The sequence below is a fragment of the Plectropomus leopardus genome, chromosome 1 (genome assembly GCF_008729295.1).
Source record: "Plectropomus leopardus isolate mb chromosome 1, YSFRI_Pleo_2.0, whole genome shotgun sequence".
NCBI lineage: Eukaryota > Metazoa > Chordata > Actinopteri > Perciformes > Serranidae > Plectropomus > Plectropomus leopardus.
In genome coordinates, this window is record NC_056463.1 from 14,737,015 (window position 1) to 14,762,285 (window position 25,271).

Below are 25,271 nucleotides of genomic sequence, written 5' to 3' on the forward strand. Positions count from 1 at the left end.
GAATAAGGGATCGTTGAAGTGAATGAGGGGCACTGCGGCTCTCAACGTTGAGCAGAGAAGCTCTTCTGGGGCAGGATCAAAGAACTCAGTCATCCAAGGCTGCTGCTCAACCCAGACTTTAGTCAACCAACCACACATACAAATCTCATGCCGAGGTCTCCACAGAAAAACACCAACAGAAATGAACCTAATGAGCATCTACTATACAACCAGAACAAACAGAGGAAGAAGATACAAACGAGCCCTCTCCAATCCTGTCTGTTAACCTCTTTAACTTCTACACACCTACTGGTATTTGTCAAAGACAGTAAATATGCGGCTGGATTGCAGGGATGTTAATGCTGGATGAGACACTTTAACTAATGTAAAGTGCAGCCATAAAACCTAAGCGTATTCAATTATTTTACTCAATATAAATTGAAATATTGTAGCTTCAAGCAAAGCAAAGAAAGCAAATGATACAAGTATTAAATTGCCATGAAGTGGTTTCTTTCTGTACCTTAAAGCTATTTAAGAAGAAAGTCTTACTCAGAGAGTTAAGTTCATATTTCAGATCATTCACATCAATAGATTTGTGAAGGAAATTAAATTGAGACTTTTTAATCCAAACTCTTCAGGAATAAGAGCCATTTGGAAATAAGCTGCAATTTTCAATGAGGTACATGCATTATGTCCCATTTACAGCAGCATTTAATATTTATGAAGGAAATCAATTAATTTTGAATGTTAGCGCCATAATAAGGAGATTTGTTTGCATGAGCAAAGTAAACATTTAATGCAACTTTGATTAATTTTGACACCCAAATTTTTGCTATTGACCGGCGGCAAACTGTCTTGATGGTGCTGACCTTTGAGGTACCGGGGGCTGGAAGGTCCAAAACAAACACATCTATAATAATTTATTAGTTGTGTTGCCCCATTCCCTTTTATATTGTTTAAATGTGTATGGGTACATAACCGTCAATAATGCCCAGCGAAATATCTCCACTTGTGTGTGAAATGACATCCACAGACCATTGCTAAAAATACACTTTTACAACCTCCTCGACTTATTTAGGGCTACTACGGAGACTGGGTCCGCCCACTTAATGTAAAAAAAAAACCCCAAAAAAATAAATAAATAAAAATTGGCGAGCGAGTAGGTGAAGCTCGAGAGCAGGAGAGCATTGATAGTAGCCATACAGATTTTACGCGCACTCAGAACACAGTTTTCTCCACTCAGGCTACGATATTGCTCTTGCAAGCAGAAATATTCTGCGGGCAACTATGGTTCTGTGCATATGGATCCCATTTTGCACATGAGCTTGTTGCTGTGCATGCGGATCTCTTTCTTTCACACGCAAGCTGCCCACAAGTATGGTTCTGTGCACACGGATCTCATTTTCATGCACAAACTTGATTCTGCGCTGTGGCACGTGCAAGTAAAGATATGCTCTTGGCATTGATATTACACTGCAAGGGGCAAGACAAAGCAGTGGTATTTGTCGCCCTGGGAATGAGAACAGTAAATCATGTCTAAAATATAATTTTCTACAAAGAAATGACACATCAAATATGTAATACAAGACTAGAACTCAAAGAGATGTAAATATTAAATAAATAAAATAAAATAACTGACAGCTTTCGTGGCTCCAAACCACTCTGAAGTGCGCTTTCAATCTCAAATCACTTGACTGAGCATGAGGCACCTTTTATCATGGTTCATCCCCTGCAATTAATCTCTGTGATGCAACTCTCTGCCTCTCTCAAACATCCAGTTTTTCACTGTCTCTATCTCTGTCTCCGTCTCTGCAGCTTTCTCTCTCACACGCATAAATATTGTAAATATTTATCTCATTTCTTTTCCTTAATTCGGGTTACCTCAGGGCACCCGCTGAGCCACAGCAGAGAACACTAATACTTTCAGAGACTAATAAAACAAACCTGTTGGGAGTGGTAACCATACTGAGGCGAGGAAAATACAGAGTTGCAATACTACAAAGTTGGTTGTGAGTTTCTCTCTCCATACTGTGCATCAATTGGACTGGAATATGACTGGACTCCAAGTCTCACTGGGAGAATATAAGGCAGACTGAGAGACGGGGGAAAAGATTTCTCGGCCAGATGATTGGACATTCAGAATACCCAAACCTTAATTCTAGTGTGCAACAGTCATTTATGGCTTCAGGATTGCTCAATAATGCATCAAAACCCACAGGCCTCCAGGGGAAGCAGTCAGTAATCAAAAAGTAAGTTAAGATTTTCATAATAGGGCCCTATAAATAACTGGGGACAGAAATGAGGGCATGTAAAATTGATGAGGGATGATTCAAACCCCACGAGGTGGAGAGAGTTTAACGCAAGGAGAAGGAATGAGATGTTGAGTGGCCGGCAATATGTGCATGTGTAGAAGATGGAACTGCATAAGTGATTTGTGTCACCAGTGTCACTTTGTAACCGCACAGATATATGGATGTTGTTCTGGAGGCGTCATCTTTGAAATTGTGCTATTAGTGCAGTAAAATACTTAAAAATACACCCCATCTCTGAAAGTATTTTACTGCACATTTCAAACAATCCAACACTTACGTAACCTATGGTTACCAATTAAAAGTTTTACAGAAGAAGAGCTGAAACTTTTTATGTTGCAATTTTTTCGGTTCTTTCCTAGATTGTCAGAAATAATGAAACTTTTACAACACCATGTGTTTAAAACAATATTATCCCCATTAATTATGCAATGGACAGCACCAAAGCTACTAAAGCTATGAAAAATATATCTACAATCAAACTTTCAACCTAACTTGTAAGTAATATTAACATTATTACAAATGTGTAGGAATGTGTTCAGTGACTTTTCTGTACCAGCACTGTGTGCGGGGTGTTAATCTAAAAAAGAAAGAAAAATATCCTATTTTGACTGCCATTAAGACCTTACTTGCCCTGGTTTAGAAAGGGGTACTGTGCTTAATTTTTTTATACTAGAACTACATCAAAGGAGCTCATACAAGAGCTTGAAAGGTCCCCTACTGGTTCTTCTGCTTAGTTTAGTTTCGAGCCAGTAGAGAACCTTTTAAAGAGACATTCACAAGCTTAAAAAGTTCTGTATCCAGTTCTGTTCTGTTTCACACACATAATATTGAACCGTTCATTTCGATCAAAAATAAATTGATTCATAACCCGAAAATTGTTTCTCTGCTGGAACCAAAATATTGTTGTTTTAACTTCACCTAAAGTGGAAACAGTAAGGACATTAATGGGTAATTAACTTGTGCTACAGGTTGGAAAGAGAGGATGGAGAAGAGGAGGTACAGAAGAGAGCTTCATGCTTTTTTTTTTATGTTTTTATTTTCATTAATTTATGTTTAATTGATTTATTAAATAATTTTTTTTGGGGGGGGGGGGGTTGATAAAAAATTATCTGTAATAACAAAGCTCTCAGGTAATCAGTTTCATTCGCCATCTTGCTACAACTGATCACTTCTATTGTGTATTGTCCAGCGCCCTCTGTTGATGAGATATCCTTGATCACAATGGTTACGTGCAAAAGCGGTAGAAATGAGGGCTGGTTCACTAAATAACGCCAAGGTTTCAAGAATGATGAACAGAACCGATTCAAGGATCAGAGCTAATTTGAAAAATGGGAACGTATGGCAGTGCTATATGGCACCTTAACCCATGCCAAAAAAACAAAAAACTGAGGAACCAACACAGCCAAACACATTATAGTTTTTCTGTATTCAATCCAGCTTAGTAAGTCGGAGAGAAAACATACAGAAACATGACTTTTATATCTTCAAGTTATGGGTTGAAACAAGCACCTAAAACAAAACTCCCACACATGCTTTCAGAAATGCAAAAGACAGTGGGCTTTAACTTCTTGGCATTTTCGACAGGATCCTGAGTTCTCCAGTGCACCTAACACTAACTGCACTCTTTTGTGAAAAAAACATTTTCAAAGTGTTTTGAAACTTAGGGCGTAATGAGGCCTTGCAAAGTTTAACTCTGAAAGTAACTTATTTACTCAACTTTAAATAGAGTCAGTCTTGTAATCTTTTCGTGTGTGGTGAAATGATGCTTCCATTAGGAGCGCTTAAAGAAGAAAGATAGTGGGGGGGGTAGTTGTCATGTAGTCATTATTAGATGGAAATAAATGGAAAAGAGAACAAAATAGAAAACTGCACACATTACAGTACATTGCAGATTTCCTTCAGTTGTTTCAGAGGAAAAGCCAGTTTCTAGTTGGGGGTGTGGCGATACCGCAGTAAATTAGCATACTGGCTTTCTTTGGCTATTCATGTGCTTTTGTTCCTTATTTGGGCCAATCAGCTGCACGTTAAAGAGGAACCACAGCGCTACTTAAGCAGCCGCTTCTGCATTAGTAGTAATGTAGGCTAGTAACTGTTACTGCTACTTCTGGAAGCTGTGTGTGTTTTCATCATTGAATGAAGATAGAAAAACACATTGCAGAAGAACTAAATCGGGGTTCTTACAGCGCAAATCTTTGGCAGTACTTCTTCAAGAAGCCAGATCTTCTGGTCATGCCAACACCAATCTTCTGATTCTGAACCCGAACTAGAAGATGAAACTGAAGAAATCGACGAGAGCAAAATGCTACGGAATAACAAAGGAGAATTCGGACGGATGGATTCTTTAGCGGCCGAAAGAGAGTGGCAGGACATGAGAATAATTGGACACCTTAAGGCGAACAGGCGTACAGTAGTTACTTCTGAGATGACTACATCCACCAAGAAGACTCCAACAAAAAGAAAGCACCACCGAACTTGTTATCTGATCAGACGCAATGAAGTCTGCAGGAATACTTTTCAGTTTTTTTATGGGATGAATTTTCATTAACGTCCAAGTTATCTACGTTATGCTAGTGTTAATTCAAAGTCACATACAGGGATAACAAACTGTTTTTCATGCTAGAAGCTATCTTTTAATAATCCACTGTGAGTTTCATTTCAAGTTATCTAGCTAGCTAGCTCATTATTGTCGTTTTAAAATGCAATGACATACACATCCAAACTCTGAGCATCTGCTATTAATAACACACCAACCTGATAATGTGCTTGAATAATGTGTGAATAACACACCCATGGGTGAATAACACCTCTGGGTGCAAGAATAAAGTATTGCCTGTCCTGTGGGCTAACAGATGTCACTGATAGCTAGACCGGTAGGGGGTTGGGTTTATGTAAATGTGATGCAAATGAGCAGCAACTGTTACCTGGCTCCCCAGGTAGGTGAGAATCTTTGAGAAACTTTGAGACTGGATTTCTCACTAAACTAGTTTGAGGAGTGCCTACATTCAAATGGCCACATCTTCTTCAAATCATTTTCAGATTTCCATGTGTTAGAAATTGTTGGAAAGCTTAGAAACTACACATTCAGAATCTGTAAATAACTCAAATTGCCCCTGGGGCGACTTGTTCCTGGTTTTTCCATGGCTGGACACATTTATGCATGCACACACACGACCGAATCAGGCTGTTCTTATAAAGTGTTTGTATGTTTTCCCGCAAAAAATAATGCACCCAAATTTGTACATATCCCCACACATAATCATAAGCCATTAATTCTTGAACAACCCATATATTTTCCAAGGCTGCGATAATGTGATCAATGCACTCATGAGTGTAAAAAAAAAAAAACAACATAGTCCCAAGCGGTCTTGTAAGGGCAGTTTGGGTCAGTAGATGGGTCAAAAAAACACAGACTGTCCACTGGAGACGCCTTTGTGAACTTTGACTCATTTTAAGGTCTGTCCTCTCAAGGTTTCTTTTCTTAAATCTAACCTACGTAACTTTACATAAATTACGTAACTTTATGTTAAGGATGTTACGCTAATTCATAGGATATCATACCAACCCTTCTAAAAAGACACTCAACAATTTAAATCAACAGTAAAGAATTATTCCCACGACTAATACAGATGGTTTATTCCAGTGACCTTAAGGGATGTCTCCAATCAAGTCTTTCTGGCCCCGAACCCAGTCTGAGGTTTTAATATTGAGTATGTGTTGATACATAAACTGCATTTACCCAAAAACAGATGGAATATACTAAATCTGACACACTGAACAGCTGTAGCTTACTTAATCTGACACACCTTATTTTTTTCATGAGCTACTTGATCCAAATGCTGAAGGGCCTGGTTCTGAAATATTAAGTTTATAAGCTTAAATTAATGATACCATCTGAATGAAAGTTTAATTGCAGAATGTGACTGAAATTGTCGTGACACGATCAGCTAGAGAGAAGACGGATCACTCTGTTGCAGTTGTGAAAATTACAGACACGCTCATGGTTGCACAGTGGGGTCTTGAGCATCATACCACACAAACCATCTTTGGTCCAGAATAGAGAACAACTGAATAGAGCGCTTTAACCAAATAACCAGTTGAATTTCCTGTCATGATACACACAGAATTGATGACTCTGATATGACCTGCCACAGGTGATGTTTGTCATTTTATCTGGTGAAGACCAGCCTCTAAGTTTTCACATTCACACACTCTACAGTAGAGTACAGAAAAGAAAGGATTGAACTTCTTTATTTTAGCCAATTCCCGTCCATTAGTACATGCCTGGATTGGACCAGACACTGATTTTTCAGACAGTGATTCCAATGACTAATCTAAGTCAAAACTTCCAAACTACAAAGTTAAAGGTCCTCTCCACGCACTGATAAACCTCTAAAAGCTAATCTTTGTTCATAAACTACATATTCAGAAGTTTTTTCCATTTAAAAAATGTAATGGCGAAGATGTTTCTCTTCACCTTTGCCTTATTTAGTATTCGTGGAACTATGATTATGCAAATTAGTTCCATCCCTAAGCTGCTCGCCTGCAGCTTGTGCTTACCTGCTCACCTTTGACTCTGCTCATCAAACACAAACATCTGCTTGTACACAGTGACAGATAACATGATTTGACTACATTACCAGACAGCTAATATTGTGTTGCTAATGTTGCTAAGATAAACTTTGCTCCTGATCGCCTGCTCTGATAAGTTAAAGTGAAAGCGAAACTTAACTTAAAGTAAGAAACACATCGACATTAGCACATTACCTCATACGAAAAACCTGCCCTTTTTCTTTTTGCACCCACCACACTGCACCACATTGTACACATTTGAATATGTCTATATGTCCAAAATATATGTTTTTTATGTAGGTATGTATATACACTATGTCTATATTTTCTTTCTTTCTATTGCCCGACTATTTAATTTATGTACATGTATATTTTTAGCTTTTTTTCTCTTTGTTTTTCTATTATCTCTTTGTCCTGGGCATAGAGAAACGCACGTTCAATTCCTGTATGTCTAACAAACATGTCAGAATTGACAATAAAGATGACTTTGACTTTTGAGTAAGAAACATAGCTACACATGGCTAAGAAAATCTCACCCCATCTCTAAGGCTGAGCCCAGCCACTCTGTTGAGTGAACTCACTTCGACCAAATGCATCCACAATCCCATTCTTTTGGTCACTACCCAAAGCTCGTGACCATCGGTGAAGGTTGGAACAAAGATGGACTACTAAATTTAGAGCTTTGCCTTCCGGCTCAGCTCCCTCTTCACCACAATGGTTTAATGCAACACCCACATCGCTGCTGATGTTGCACAGATCCACCTGTCCATCATGTGTTCCATCTTACCCTCACTCTTGAACAAGAGTGAGGGTAAGATGAAGTACTTGAACTTTTTTGCTCAGCGCAGTAACTCACTTCTGACCCAGTGGAGACGATCCACGATTTTCCGGCAGAGAACCACAGCCTCAGACTTAATGCCCATTTATACTCACAGTACATACAAAAATAGATCAGTTAATTTCAAACATAAACATCACTGCCAACATACTTCCATGCTGTCTTTCTGTTGGCATCAGTGCATCCACTAGATGGACTAAAGGGTGGAGTCAAAAGTTTTTGACATCAACAAACAATGTGATGGTGGAGGACACCTAGACAATGTAGCTTTTAACTGAGGCACTGGTGTAGATACGGTTGCATGAGGCCGTTATATACACTGCCACATGAGGACAGGGGTTTCTTTTGAAAATTTTATTGATTTGTTCTGCTCCATCATTTTTAAAATGTTGTGTCTTACGGCTGTATCCTATATCTCAGACTATGCTATCCATAAGCTTTTAGAAAACGTGCACGAATAGGAACAAAATTAAGGTAGAGTTCAGATAGAAGCTCCATACATGTCTGTAAACGTATTCAACCTCAAGTATAAATTAGCTGTTAGAGGTACTTATTCATATCAGGACCACTTCACACTTAGCTGAAAACCTCTCCAGTGTTTGCTACAGAAGCCAAGTTTTGATGACCTCTTTGCAATTTGCTGTAGCATTACAGACAGTTGACAGGACTAGTTCCCCTGCTGTGTCATGTAACAAATCCAGAAAGATAAACTCCATGTTTTTGAGACCGTCATTGGTACACTGCAGTTCTAAAGGGAAAATGCTAAGCAGTGGCACTGATGGCTTATACTGCTCATGCAGCAATCAAAGAACACCATAAGACATGTTACCAAGCTTAAAACTTGATTTTCAAGAGGATCTGATAATTTCCTCTAAATAATTACATATTCACATTGTCATGAAAAGAAGGAAATAAAACTGCTGTTTGTGATTTGAATGCAAGTATTTACATGTTCACTATGATAGAATAAATTATATCATCTAGATTCTTCTTTCAAGCATTTATAACCATCTTTTCAGGCCTTTCAGACTGTGTTTGAAAAACACATTAATAAAACAAATGCCAATTAAAATAATAGCAATTGAATTCCAACTCTATTGTAGGTCCAGGGACATGCAGGTATTGTCCTCAGTTGACTGCCAACCTGACAGATGGATCATTTATCACAAACGCAAACTTGAAAGAAACTATTCTTGATGGTTTTTGGCCAGGTGAATGGTTCATCTGTGACTCCAATCGTATCATTTGTAATGACGGTACACAGTTTTCAGTTTGTACCACACTTGATATCACATAAAGAGAAAAAATGAGTCAGATTTTAGATGTTTGCCAAGGACCACATGAAATGTCCTGATTCAACATTCATTAGTCTCTTTCTTCGTAATGAAGGACCTGCATTCCCTTTTCCATCTGCACATAGATATTCATTTGCAGAATCGCAGACACATTAGAGACGGAAAAGGCTCCTAGATTTTTCTGTTACATAAGGTCACAACTGAAATTTTAAAAAACCATGTATGACAAATTTGGTATTCACTGTCAAGAAAATGTTTAGTTGATCAAAACCAGACACTTTGATGCTATTCACTGACGTTAACCTGAGACCTAATAAATAGAATTTTAAATAATGCAACTCATTCATCATGAGGAGAGAGAGCCATGGACAAGAATATACACTGACTCACAGTTTAAGTCGCACAAAAACACTGTAGCACCTTGATCTAATGCTGTGCACCACGACTTTTGCTTTTTAGACAGGTTTGCATTCAAGCATACAGAATGCCAATACAATCTTCCACCACAAAACCACATTAGCGCTGTCTTGTTCTGGTGGTAAATTCACAGCGGCTCTTTTGGGACAGGCAACACACAGCACCAACACACTGCTCCATCAGTCAGTGAGAAAAAGCATTTGTGAGTGGAACAACAGAAATGATCGCTTGTTAGACAGACTTGTGGTTAGGTCACATAAGGTAGCTGGTGAAAGGCAAAAGAAAGAAAACTCCACCAAAAAAGTGCTGTACTGATGAAGAGGAGGGCCAAAATGTAGAAAAAGGAGACTTGTTCATGAAGTTTCTTATTAATAACAACCAGTGGTGATTAATCATAGCATCAGTAGTCTGTATTTAGTTTGACGGTGCTTGTCTGGAATATATGTATTAAAAGTGCAAGCGTCTGGGATACAAATTAATATGTATGTCATTCTCTGCATGTCAAACAGATAAAATTAGGCTTACCATCAAACTTTTTATGCCTCGAGACAAACGTTGTCCTCATATTGTGGCTGCTCTCCTCCACCAAGTTTTCGAACTCCAGTTTGCTCTGCTGGTTGAGTTTGTCCTCCATCTCAGATGTGCAGCAGGTGTATCCCTGAGGACAGACACGCAGGTGCTCACCTGAGGGAGACAGAGACATAGAGCGCCGCTTCTTTAACACACATCACTGCCACAGGATTCAGTTTTTCAAAAGGCTGAGCCGAGTCTTTGATCAAAACTCTCCTGTGATTTTGGGACTCTCATCACTGAAGCTATCAAAGAGGGACAGACCGTAACAAATGGGGAAGGATAATATTTGTCGGTACCCTGCTATCGTGTGAAACAGAGAGAAACGTTGGTAGAGCGGTGCATACGGCTCATGCGGGGTTTTCTTTTATATCACAGTCTAAAGCAGTGCAATAATGGCAGCTGAGCTCTTGCACATCAGTATTACATAAATCAAACGGAAGGCAGGAAATTCAGAAATTAGATTTCAGTTTCTAGTTTGTGAAGGCGAATCAGTCAAAATAATCTCTGAAAATTAATAAGGCCTATCATGACTGTAAACACAAAGATGACCTGTTTCCATAGTATAAACATATGTTTGCAAACAAAAGCTTACTTACACTTCAGACACTAAGCAACAAAGGCATTCTTTTACATTCTTTTTTGGCCACCTGTATCAAAATTTTTGATGCTTTGAAGAGTCATTCATTGGTTGAAATTTGAAATTTGAATCAACATTACAAATGATTCATTCTGTTTAAACCTGGTAGTTCCAGAGCTTTGTAAAGTCCAAAGGCCAACATGTATTTAAAAGAGATAACATTTGTTGTCTATCAAAATATTTTTCTTTGGTTCGTATTTGCTGGTGTTGAGTTTTTCAAAAACAACAATTTCATTGGGTCTCAAAGCTTTTTGCTCTCCTGCTTGCGGCACACAGAGGGAGGCACTCACCTGAATTAACACAACAGTTTACTTCAGTAGCAGAAAGAAATGCAAAGTAATGGAAGCGAAAACACATGATTAAAAAATGAGAATGATCATTTGACAGTCCTACTTTGTGAGAAAATGTGTCAAAGACACTGAAATGTTTCTGGTGATGAAGGGTTTGCATGTTCTGAGACAGGATTCATTCAAGGTGAGTGAAGTGTTTCAGAATCCCTTTAAAGGTCTTTGAGATGTATATAGGTTGAGTGCTTGCATACAAGGAAAATTAAAATTATTTGACTGATGGAAGAATTTAACAGAGTTAAACATTCAAAGTATAAGTCCACAAAAAGTGTGTACAATATATCAGAGTGCAAACTGGAGAAAGGAACTGCATGTATGATTCAGAAATAGAAGCACTGGATCTGAGCAGGGGTATTAAATAAATTGTCAAATCTGGAGAGTTCACCAAAGTGCACCAGACATGATTAATAAAGTGAGAAAATGTGACACAATGCCGTCAGTATTCAACCTTATGTTTGGAGAGACAACAGTCAGTAAATTACCTTACACATCTAAAAACCCTCTCATTAAAAATGAAGGGTTATTCTCACATCTGCAGATTCTTCCGTGTGTTAAGAGTGTAAGTGTGTAAAAGTGTAAGGATTACATAAATGGAGCAGGAAAAAAAAAGATTCTGAAGTCTGATGAAATGAAAAATTCAGCTCTACAGACAGAATGCATGGCACTATCAGACAGACACCAGGCTTAACCCATCATGCATTTAACACAATCTCTATCTCAGAGCATGCTGATGGCAGCATCACCAGACAGGTGTGCTTTTTAGTATCAGGCACAGACATGTGAGATTAGAAAGAATGATGATTTAAGCCAGATAACGACAGATTCCTGAAGCAAACTTTGTGAGTGCTAAAGAATCTTTGGTCGAAACAAACATGTCCAAAGGGGACAGATACACTGTGTACTCTATGTAAAACTGTGTGTGCACACAAAGACGGAAATATGCATACGTTTATAAAGCCACACAAACTCCTGATTATGTTTTAAATATTTACTGTGGAGCATTGAGACGCACGTGCACAAGCCTCAATTCCACTCCTACAGGCTTCAATAAATGGACATAAAAATGCTCTTAAACATTTGCTTGCATCATACAAGCTGTGAAATTGGCAAACAATCTAAAAACAATGCTATTCGTCACTCAACTCATATTTGATGTCCCCTTTTTTATCATCATCCACAGCTATCTCAGCTAAAACCGTGTGTGTACGCTTGATCTGACATATGCATGAGGTGTCTCACCGCATGTCCTTCCGTTATAAATATGTATAAATGTGTGGGAAAAGGCATGGTATGGTGCGTATACATCTTAACATGTGTTGCCCCTGGAGGATTTAAGGGCAAGAGTATAAAAGTCCATTGGTGAGCCAATCCATGTAAAGACTTAAATCAAACTGAGACTCTGATATGTGCAATGACTCACGCTGAGCATCCAAAGAGATAATAAAAACCAGACTTGATTAAGCTTGACTAAACCTGCAAAGGTACCAACTTTACACACAAAAGTGCACAGCCAAAGCTGCATGCACTAAATACTGGCTCAAGGGAGCATTTGTTTCGTGCTGATTGACAAAAACTTTTTCCATTCTGAATCGACTTAGACAATTATCGAAATAGACTATTTTATTTACAAATTATTAAAATTACAAATATCATTTCAACTTTTGGTAGCCTACTTGCATACCATAATCAATTGCTTTCACTCGATAACGTGGCTGAACAGAACATGTTGGGAGTTGAAAAAAGGTAATAAATCACAAAATATCCCAATATATTTTGACGAAATACATTTAGTGATACGTTTAAAACTTAATAATATTGTATCATGATAATATGATTTTCACCAGATTTCCAAGCAGCTAGTGGTCCAGACGTCCATCAAAAAATATTTGTCTCTCTGACAAAATATGAAAACAAGTCAAAAGCTTTATCCTGTAAATCTACTATAAATAACAATATATATATATGGTCCATTTAGTAAACATTACCATATCCTCTTAACATCAATCAGTTACCAGCTCTTCACTTGTAGAGCAACAACACAAAACATGTATTTGCATACAAGTGTCAATGAGTGTTTGTTTAGCCCTGACTTACCAAGTTGTTCAAAACAATTTAACTTTTTCTTTTTTAAATTATGTCAGACTGTGATTACAACAAAGCAGCATAAAACCTCACACTGAGTTTGACTGCTGCTGCTTTCAGGCTTTCGGTGCTTTTATTACACAAAATGTCTGAATTCACCAATAAACTGACTTTTATAGCCTATAAATGTCCTGGTCTACCCTGTCTCCTAAAAATTACATTTGTATATTAGGTCAGAGATATCAGAAAACAAAAGCAACATTGCTGCAGTCAGGGAACCGTGTTGCCAAAATATGCCCATTAACAAACCAATATATATAACACGGTTTCCTTTGAAAATACTTTGAAGGTTTTATTTATTTTTTATTTCTATGTGTTATTTCTGACAAAAAGCACTTCAGAAGTTGTATCTATGAACATGTAACTCAACAGCAGGAGCTTCAGAGACGGACTTTAGGGCTCCATTATACTTGTCAGTGAGAAGATGAGACCCATAAACAAAGAAACAAACAAAAGATTAAGATTGCGGTTGCTGTGTAAACAATAAAAGTAGACTGGTCATAATGTGTGTTTTTTCCACAGTTTGTCTTCGTGGGCAGCAACATTTGCAGAGCCGGCAAAGTTTGTTGCTAAAGGAGGCAGCAGTTGTGCAAATTCTTTGGAAAAATAATTACCCAGTCTTCGACTCGTTACTGATACGTACAAATATAGCAATTTTAGAGGTGCCACATTTTCTGCATACTCGCTGTATTATCTCTCCTCTGCTGCTTCACGTCTGAGAGCATCAGACATCATTATCAGAGGTTTAAAAAAAAAAAAAGAAAGAAAGTCTGGCCAGCAGTCGCATGAAAGATTTGAGTTTTCTGAGTTTTTTTCCCCCAGTTTTACCTATTAACATTTGAGAAAGAGAAAGATGAAATGCTGTCACTGTACCAGTGGTGGATTGGTGCAGAACAGACTCAAGACTGTGGGACTTTTTTGACGGATCCGACTACACAATGCAGACACTGACAGCCCCACTGGTATTCTGCATGCATATACAGTAAGCTATAGATGAAGGAGCTACGCATGGATAATGAAACAAGGAGGGTGCAGTATGTAGGTACGTGTTGGTACTCTCAAATGTGCTTAATCCTTAATCAGTCCTTAGAGAGGCACCAAGCTACAGTAATGAGGTGCACCATCAACAGTTCAACACAGACCCATTGTCTCCAGAGTAATGCACAAGCCTCCTGGCCACTGAGACCAAACTCTCTACGACAAAATAGGCTGAAATGCAGAAGTCGATTTTGATTTGGTGATTCTTTACAGGCTCTTTTGTTCCTCTGCTAAACGACAGCGCCGTAATCTTTTAGTGGTGCAGCAGCATTCCTCAACTGTCACACATTATTTCCACTCTGTGGAGATGCAACATTGTGTGATAATCTCTATTCCAAGCTGTGATCAGTTTAACACATGCCTGCAGAGAAAACAATATCGTGCAGAGTGCAGAGCTCGCGGTAAGAGGAGCATAGTGATACTATTTCATCAACTTGTTTTTTCATCAGTTTCTCTCATGTTTTCTTTACATAAATCTCCTTTTGGGCGACGTTCTCGTCACTGTTTGTGTTGTATCAGTTTTGCTTACATTTGAGCTCTTGTTCACTGAAACACTGTATCATTAAAGTATCACTGCAGTGCAACATGGTCCACCACGTTTTGCTTACATTGAAGAGTGGAGGGATAATTAAGGCTGACTTGGGGTCAATTTTAACTGGCATGCATCAGCTGGTTGGCAAATGTCAAAGAAAACACCTCAGTGCAGCCTTGTGGACCGAGTTTCCCAGGATCTAAAATGGCAGTGCTTGAAACTAAAACGTAAACGTAAAAGTTAGAGTTTGGCCAAAGATGATAATACGCTTTATTGTCATAATGATTGGGCAAGTAAAATGCATTGAATAGTTTGGTCTATGTTATGACGCATGGCACAAACTGTGGAAACACAGTGTGCCTTTTTTAGCTCACATGATGAATTACAGAACAGGACTATTAATCTTCTGTTGTGAAGAAATAAACGATTCACTTCAGATTGTCTCTAAATAGCAACATTCAATAGCCCAGAAAACTCCATAATGTTACATTATACTTTAGCATCTCTCAGACCCAATTTAAGCAAATGAGCGTTAGCTACCATAAATCTGCTATATCCGTTAGATTTGTGTTTGTTTTGACAGATAAATGCACAATCAACATTACAGGTACATTTTTAAAAAAGTAATGAACAGAAACACCTTCAGTGTGTTTTCCTTCCCTTATGTAATGGATCAGTGTAGCCATCAGTCCCCTGATAAAATTAAAGTTATCACATGATAAAACTGACGCTCGGCAACACTGATCTATCACAAAACAGAGAAAACAGACATATATTTCTTTTCCTTATTTTTGCTGTAAGATTTACCAGTATTTGTGTGTTTCAGGAATAGGCTATGTAATTGATCCCCAGGGAGAAATCATTATGGTCGCTATACAACATGGAAAATTACATAAAAGTATAAAAGTACAAGCATGAAAATAAAAATTAAAAATATAAAATAAAATGTATGCATTATGCTTCATTTTCACACCAGTATGTAAAACATTTGAAAATGTAAAATATGCATAATATGTAAAGAATGTAAAATGTGTAAAAAAGAATTTACCTTATGCTACATTATAACCTACAAACTAGGTTTGGAGACTTATCCGGGTGTCTGCAGGAGATGGCAAGTGTAACTAACTGAAATGACATAGAAGACAGCATACGAGTACGAGTATACAACGTAATATTATTCGTTTTTTGAATATTTTAAACCACTAGAGACACACAAGTGAATCCTAAATTTCTTCATAACAGAAACTTAAATAATGTCAAACCAATTATGCATTTGTTTTATTTTATTCTAAGGTCAAAGCTGCAACCCCATGTCAATTTATTTAATTCATATTTTTATTGTAAGGGCCATATCTGTATTCTAAATGAAGCATAAATTTAGCTTTTTTTATTTTTAAGTTGTTCAAAAGAGCATTGTTTAAGAGGAAAAGAAATAAGTTGGTTTTTTAATAAAATGATAGAAAAAAACACACAATTTCACTTTTTTTTGTCTAATTTATGATTTGATAGATCAAAGTAATAATCCACAAATGTGTCAGTTATCAGTTAAAAGGTTGATGGTTGCAGCCCTAACAATGATGGGTAAGTTAAGAAACATTTTCTCACTGCATTAGACCTGCAACTCTGAAGTTAAGATTCAGTTTCAATTTGAAGTTTCTGTTGATGCAATAAATTGACTTGATTGGCAAAGTACGTGGAACACCAGTGCTGGCCACTGAAGGTTGGCAAGAAGAAAAAAAGAAAACCAATAAAAGGAAGAACTTTCCTTAAGTGCAAATAACAGCTAGAAGGAAGCTCTGTTGCTTTTAGCTTTCATAGGTTGCGCACAACTCTGTTGATCTTCCAGTGTTGTTTTTGTATAAGCATTTGACACATCCAGCTACTTTCACTACATTGAATCAGGTGCTGCTGTTACATAAACATGATATAGGACTTTATGAGCAGCAGGCAGCAGCTGCATGCTTATGATGGTGTGACTTTTGTCACGTTATTCCTTCACTCCTTTTTCTTACTTGTCTTTTTTTTTCACTAGCTGCTTTCCACAATATAGATTCCAAAATAAACAGCAGAATATAAATAGCAGTAATGTCAAAATAATACAGGAAAAAAAATTTACACATAAAACTATCATGCACATTTTTTCCTGTGTGTTCTGTTTCAAAAGAACAATACAAACATAAAAAGGCCTACCTTAGTGATCTTGGGGAATAATCGTCCCTAAATCTAGATGGGATTTTGGTTCACTAGACCATATCTGTCCTGTTCTAGTTGGTTGCTTTGCACCCAAGATGGAATTTGAAACCAAGCTGTCAATACACTGTACGCTTGCGAGATCACAGTTGTGCTCAGAGTCTGTCAGGCTGAGTTAAACTTGTAAGACTTAATACCAAAAGTGCCAACAAAAAGTGGAGACGTAGGGGTGGATACAATAGAAAGCCAGGGATGTCTGTTTGGGTAGGAAACACAAATGGTGTTGTTATAAAAATACATTTACAAAGATGAAATAATTGCGATACTTGAGATACTGCATTCACAAGAATAGAACAAATGAGGTCACAGTGACCCATACCTTTTAACTTTGACCTTTGACCACAAAAATATTTTTTTTAAGATTATCTTTTTGGGACTTCTTTGCATTTATTTCACAGGACAGCTTGAGCGTGAAAGGGGGAGCGAGAGAGCAGATGACATGCAGCAAAGGGCCAAGGCCGGAATCGAACCCGCGGTCGCTGCGGTGAGGACACAATATCTGTACATGGGGCACCCGCTCTAACCACAAACCCACGAGGCATCCCTTGACCACCAAAATATAACCAGCTCATTGTTAAGTTCGAGGGGATGTTATGCCAATTGTTTTTAGGAATTTTCTAAAGGCATACTTGAAATATTGAGTTCATGAAAACAGGACGGGCAGACAGACAATACAAAAACCTCAACCACAACCAAAAATTTATTTGTTAACACTGAAAATTTCTCCTTCTAATGATGACAACTACTCTGCAAAAACATTATGGTTATATCAACACATTTAATTTTGAGTCTCACTCCCTGAGAGTACACAAACACAATCAGTCTGAATGTGTTAACTAATAAGGCCTTGTTATTACTGTATGCCTACATAAACAAAAGCCACAGTAATGGATTTAGTAAATTAGAGCTTTTAGCAAGTGGTGCAATGAGGGTAAAAAAACAAAAAAAGAACACTGTTTTTGTCGCTAACATTACAGTTGGCTGCAGGTGAAGAGGGGCAAGTGGGATGTTGGGTACAGTCCCAGAGCACGTCCATCGCATCTGTTAAAACGGTTTGCCAAATTAGTGCTGCAGCCCAGTCTTTAACTGCTGCTAAAACTTTGCATACTTGGTAAAAACAACTATTGGGCTCTTATCATTTGATAACATTTTCTGTCTGTCAGCCTTTTGACAATCAGGTAAAACAATAAAAGGGAGAGTGTAAAGTTTGATTTGAGTGAGTGACTGAGCAGCACAGAAACATGTAACACTGACAGAGGTGCTATATATTATAGGGAATTCCACACAAAAATATGTAATAATTTCAGAATATATATAATAATGCCTAAAAATGTAAAAAAAAAAAAAAAAAATAAAAGAAAATCCCAACTTAATCTTAACCTGATTGAAAATGTTATAAAACCAAGTCGCAATGCAATAAAATAAAATATACAAGAAAATATTCTTTTTTTACAGATAATGAAATAATACCTTTCAGGTGGTCCTTTTTCAAAAGTTATGTAATAAAATGCAATAAAAAATAAAAAGTATGCATTTTTCACAAATGTAAACTGTGCAGGCATACAAAATTTATATGACTGTTAGTGTTTTGAGTAGGTTAACTTGACTCTCACATCTGACACTCATTTCATTTTTTGGATATGTAAACTCACGGCTTTAAGTAGAATTTTAAATTTACAACTGATGGCAAGAGGTACATTGTTAATCGGCAAAGATGTAATAAACTAAAATAGCTATTAACGGGAAATGATTTATGGATTTAGTTTTTTTTTCTAGATTTGCAGTATGTTCTGATAAGGCAAAGCTTGCATTACTGTCTGCTGTGTAATTAATTCCCAGTAATTAAATTAAATTAAAAAATAAAAATGTCAATATCAGTCTGGACAGTTTAATACAATATTGGTCACATTATTACATTATTGGGTTTATTAAATATTCAGTCAAGTTAAGTGCAAATTTTACTACATGTTTGGATATTATTACATTTTCAGGACTTTTTTACATTATTAGGTGCTACATAGATACACATGTCACATCAGGTTCACAATCTAGAGAAAAGGATCTGCTTCCATTTAGATGTAAAATTAAACAGCTGTATCTTAAACATTAGGTCTGGCATATCCGCCCACATTTATGATTCATTACACTCCGAGAATTGATGGATCAGCACACGCAAAGACAAGCATACACATGAGCATACACACATACATAATACATTATTTACTCACAGGTTCATCCATGACTCGTAAACAAATAGTTATGCAATCACTGTGAGAAAAAGGCATGGATAAAAGCCCTCACTAACATCTTTAAATTAGTCCAGCTTGCTTGTGTGATGTACCACTCTGTCCTTGCAGCTGCCTCGAGCGCAGATGTCAGAAGGCACTGTGGCACATCTTTCCCTTTCAGAACAAGCTGATCAGAGATTTAAATGTATGTAATTACAGAAAGCAAGATAATTAAGGACAAATGCTAATCTTCTGTGGGGATTTTACAGTGAAATGTTCTGGCATTAGCTCAAATGTCTCCTAATCAAAAGGAAGTGAGGCATAAGAAACATTGTGTGGCTTTACAAATGCAATCACACATTAGCTGTTTTGTTCAGTTTCTTTGATGCGCAGATGTGTTTAGCTCCTCTGGATCACAATCTTTATGGACTGCATAACATGATTGAAGCGTAGCATTGTAATTAGGTGAAATTGCTGACTATGGTTTCAGCGATTGCTCACATAGGCCTCCTCAATGCTGATGAATGGCGGGAGAAAAAAAACGCAAGACAATGCCGGTTTGACACGTGCAATCAGAGACAAAGACACCGCTCAATTCACAGGGAAGAGACTCCAACCCATTATAAATGTTACTTTAAGATTATTATGTGTGACACATATGTTTAACCACAAACATTCTGATCTGCTAAATAATAAAGTCAGGCATATATAGGTCATTGGGAGGGAGTGGATGGACCTGGAGGTATGATCATGCATATATTAAAGAAGAACTAACATCATATGGTACGCTTTATTCCACAGTTGCCTTGTATTTGGCCTCAGTTCCCTTTGGCTTCACATCCCTTGATGTTAAAGAAGCATGTACTCTGCGTGTTTGAGCTTTCATATGCAGTCAGATGCTGCAGTCATGTCTAACGGGCAGGCACAAAGGATGGCATATTTCTTATGTTTTCTTTCTATTAGGGCCTCATTAAAATTGGCGGCCGAGCCCACAGTTTGTAAGGCAGCCATGTGATGTTAAAGCTCAACAATTGAGGCAGATGCCCCGGTGAGACGCAACAGATTTGCAGTTTAGAGATGCCTCATATGCAATAAAGTGGAGGACTGCCACTGAGGTTTTCTCTGCCTGTAGAACTCATGTATGCTTTTGTTCTCACCATTCTGGAAGAAAAGGTGACCATTTCTCAAAAAGAATACAAAATTTGCTTTTCACAACACGTTACAGGATTCCTCAAACAAGGAAGCCCATCTGTCCGAAACTGGCCTAAGCATTGGCTATTTTTAAGATGTCTGTAAGCTATAATTACAGTGGAACAACTCGGTTTGAAACATAGATATAATGGTTAGCAAGCTCACTGGCAACATCAGTGAGCTCTTTTGTATACAGACAGACAATGTGTCTCAACTTCCTCCCACTGTACAAAAATGAGGCCAAAATTTCCCAGATACAGCCACTACCATCTTGGGCTAGTGATGTAATTTTGAGCCAGTGTTTGCGCCTTAGTGATTTCAGTGGTGTTGTGTTTTGTTCATACACCAATCCAACCAATTGTGAGCAGTGCCACTGATTGCGAGCACATTGACTGTCACCAACAGGTCAGGACGTCAAACCGCCTTTAAATTAAACAACACCTATAAGAAAAATCAAACAGATGAACATACATCAGCAAGATAAGAACTTCCTAAAATGACTGAAACCAACCTTGGGAAAAGTTTATTTGACCTGTACTGAGTTTTTAGATTGGCCCTCATTCCATCTGTTAACCTGGAGTGGGTGGGGTTTATGAACTATACTGGGGATAGCCACCAGGGGGCAATTGAGATGTTTTTGTTTCACTTTCGGGGTGCTATCCATGGGTAAATTAAGAGAAATGGACACAGCGGTTAAGGCGTGGCCTGTGATAGTCGCTTGGTTGCACACAGAGTCAAAATGGTTCAGCTGTTGCATATAAATTTACCCGGGGATGATCGAGACTACTTCCTCACTGTGTGGCCCAAAGAGCAAGTGCAATACAGATTAACGGTGACCAAGTGCAGCAAAGCAGCTAACTTCTGTCAGCGAAACAGATAACTTATGGTTTAGTGCTCTTGAATGGGAATAAAATTATTTAATCTTGCAGCTCTTACAGATTTTAAAAATGTCCTTGGACCGAATGGATCAAATCCAGATAGTGAAACGAGTCATTTTGCAGGGATTGTGATGCTCGAAAACATGTATCCACTGATTTACAGAGGATGCAAATCCATGTAAGTTAATGGAGACAAGTCTTTTTAAGCAGCAGAGCATCATGTGATAATAGGCCGGCTCACATTCTGGGGGCCTGGAGCTGTCGTGTTGTCCATCTTAAATTATACAGTCTGTGGTTAAAGTGAAAGTCTAAGATCTGTTCTTTGCCCTTGCTTTCAACTTTAATGCGAAAATGTTGCCCAGCAACCTTAACTAGCTGGTCAATCTGTCAGTAAGTGAAACTTACTTCATGACATTTATGGATAATGTCAGGGAAGATTAAAGCTATAAAACCTTTGACAGTATTTTCATATGGCCAAACACTGGAGGTGATAGTGATGAGGGACAGACTGCTAATATTTGTGGCTTCACTGAATCAACAATGTTAAGTCAGCTTCGGCTCCACAAAGTGCAGCAGCCGGCAAGCACCTAGTTAGCTACATCGCACCCCATACTACTTAAGAAAGAACTCTGGACATCCACATCTTCCCTTTAATAAGGCTGTAAAAGTTTTTGAAATTACTGTCATGAAATGCTTTATTTTAGGGATTAGTGTTTTTTTGTGCAAATTTTGCAAATGTTTTAATTATGTAGTACCCAAGTCATTTTAGCAAGACACAATCTATATTTAAACCAATTTGTAGTCATCATATCTGCTTCTACTGTTACCATGCAATCACAGCAAAACCCTCAATAAGCAGCCTCCTCATTTGCTAAGACTGTATCACCCTGACTACAACAATGGCTTTAAGTCAAACCGTAACCATCTATAACCTAAACAGAAGCGCTTCATTAGTGGAGCCCTGGGGCTTCAGGCACCATGGCAGGAATTAGCTGCAGCCAGGGACTGTTTAGGTTAAAAATTGTTTCATCACTCCAGGCAGTCCATGTTTTTCTGTATTTAAAAAGAAAAACCAGGATAGAAAATGCCTAAATTTTGTTTGTAAGTGACTGTGTTTATATTCCCATAAAAAAGCTTAGTTGGGAAAAAGCAGTTAATGACTGTCCTATCAATATAATATAAAGTAGATGGCTTGTATGAAAATACTGAATTGTCTTTGAAGTCATACAGGATTTTGAAGACTGTAATAAACACCTTCCTGAAATCTTTGGCCAATATTTATGAAACCTAAACTTATGTTCTGTTGAGTTAGTGTATTAGATTAATTAACTCAGCATTAATGACTCATATATTAGGTTTAAACATTTACAGAGGTGTGGAAAGGCAGAGCATATTTTTCTCTTTTCATACAGTAACACAAGATAATCCTAGAAGAAAAGGGTCTATAAAGTAGAATATAGTTTGTTTGTTTTTTGGAAAAAGTGGAAAAAGCAGACTTCACTAAAATCTTTTGCTTTAGTGAGAAAAAATGTTCTGTCAGAGAAAAAAAACCCTAATGCATTATTACATATTGCAAAGTGGCAGGGGGCTCGCAGGAGTGAATGACATGCTGGCATGTTTACCAAACTCAGGCCAGGTTGTTAAAATGTTTCTCTACTTCTTTTATAAAAATAAAGAAAGCTGAGACAAAAACTGGATAAATAAAAAAGAAATATGTTTTTTCAAGGACGCAAAATGGCCCAATTTAAAGCAAATCCACTTATAGGTAGACCGACCGTGGACAGCTGTACACATGGACATTCAACCCTGACTCGTGTTTTCTCAATAATCGTCCTGCGTGGTCATCTGCTAAATGGCCGTCAGCAGGTGGGCCAATGTACTGTGTTGTGTGGGACCTCAACAGTCACAGAGCACTGCGTTGAACTCTGATTGGTCTCAGTCACTTTGTCGACTCACGATAAGGCTTCAAAGGGAAAGCAAAGGATAAGGCTTCAAAGCTGAGGTTGAGGAGATCCTAAGGCTTCTACTTCAATATGGTCGATTGAGTGAAGTGCAGTTATAGGACAATAATCAAAACAAAAAATAAAGGGTGTAAATCCATCTCACTCGCAGTCATACTGCTGCACTAATCTTTGTCACAGCTCAGCAAATTTATTTATTTATTTATCTTTCCAGAAGAGACTCAGCTATCAGTTTATTAATCAATATGTCAATCAACAGAAAGTGATTGGTATCTATTTAAATAATCACTAAGTGTTTTAGTATTTTAAGCAAAAAGTCCCCCAAAAATGCTGGTTTATTGGTTCTCTTTGTAAGAATTTGATGCTTTCCTCTGTTACATGATAATAAATCGAGTTGCTTTGGATTTTTGGACAGTTGGTTAGATAAAACATACCATTTGAAGATGTCACCTTGGGCTCTGGGAAATTATGCAGGACATGTCTCATTATTTCTGACATTTCATTGACAGAACAATTTATTAGGAAAATAATTGCCAGGTTTATAGATAATGAAAATAATCGTTAGTCGTAGCTGTACACTAAAGGTTGGGAAATGTCCTATTGGGTCATTTTATACTTTACTTTTTCATTTATTTATTTATTTTATTTTTCAAAATAACACAAAAAATAGTATTTTATTAACCAAGGACCTACATACATGGTTCTTTTCAGGAGAATAACAACCACCACAGGGTCATGAATGAAACAGAGCTGAAGCCCCAACACACATCTTTTTTTTGTGCTTTGCAATTATGAACTGCTCCAACAACAAATGACCACAATCGTCTGCTCTATGAAATCAGTTTGACTTCCATACTGCTCCATTAAATCCCTATGTCTTCAATACATTCTAAAAAGGCATGCTGACAATGGACTGAGCAAGTGCCAATATAGGCTGCATATCTCTTGTTTAACCGGTCATAAGGTTCCTGGCTGAAATTCCACTTTCACAGCATCATGGAATTTTTATCAAGTGATGCATTTCTTCAGATTACAATCCAAGAGGTCATGGAGTCTGATTATTTCAGTCATAAGCAATAATATCTGTTGGATTTAATTAGCTACTCCACTCTGCTCTTTTACATCCATACAGCAGGTAAGACAGAAGGGGTAGGTTATTGTTAAATTTTCACAAAGCTTGTGTCCCAACTGTTAGTTGGGACCGTTGAATGTTTTTGGAAGCCGCCTCTCGCCCACATCTTTCCAAAGTCCAATTAGGGGCAGGTTTTGTCTGACCATTTCTAATAAAAATTCTAAACCAGCAATCACTTGATTGGCCAAAGTGAAGGTGAGAAAGGAGCCAGCTCTCTGTTTTTATTCTTCTTATTCTTATTATTTCACTTTTTATTTTAACAACCTGGACGTTTTTGTGAGTCTGTGAACACAGCGCAGGTGGACCTCTTCCTGAGTTTTTTTTTTTTTTTTCAGCAGCAGCAGTTTGTGTTGAAAGGTGGAAAATTGATCAGTTGATCTGGTCAGAACTGATCAGATCAGATTGATGTATTAGAGGAGCAGCTGCTGCAGAGGCAAGTTAGTGCAAACTAGAAACAAATTAGATACAAAGATATACACCTCAAGATATAAGGAAACATAATTCCTTATATCTTATAAAGCAGCACAATCAACAAATCAACATATACCAAAGCTAAAGTTCAAGCCCAAAACAAATTCTGAAGTCAGGAGCTGATTCAAAACAGTTCAAGATACAAACAGTAAATTGACTACTCCATTATCTTCTCCTTCGGAGATTTAAAATGCTAAAGAGACTTTTTTTTCATTTCATCCTCATAACTACAAGCATATGTTGCAGGGAAATGCGGATGCTTCAGAATATTTCAGGGCAGCTGTGAGAAAAGAGTGGGTTCAATGCCCATAGAGGGTCTGATGCCAGACAGTGTGATTAACTCCCAAAAGGATTCATTAGTCTACCTGGCCAAAGGGCAAACTGCATATGGGCCATGCCATCTGGTACATCCCTTGACCACTCTTGCCAGCATTTATAAAGTGAGGACATTCTTGCCAGAGCTTCTTGCCAAACAAGCCAA

At 37.7% G+C, this 25,271-nt stretch overlaps 1 protein-coding gene across 1 annotated transcript in view; it reads right to left on the reverse strand.

The window, feature by feature from the left end:
- gpc6a (glypican 6a) overlaps positions 1-25,271 on the reverse strand; it is a 190,949-nt gene that overhangs the window by 142,048 nt on the left and 23,630 nt on the right. The window contains exon 2 of the mRNA XM_042493211.1: positions 9,936-10,094. Within this exon, the coding sequence (XP_042349145.1) occupies positions 9,936-10,094 (159 nt within the window). The remainder of the gene's footprint in view (positions 1-9,935; positions 10,095-25,271) is intronic.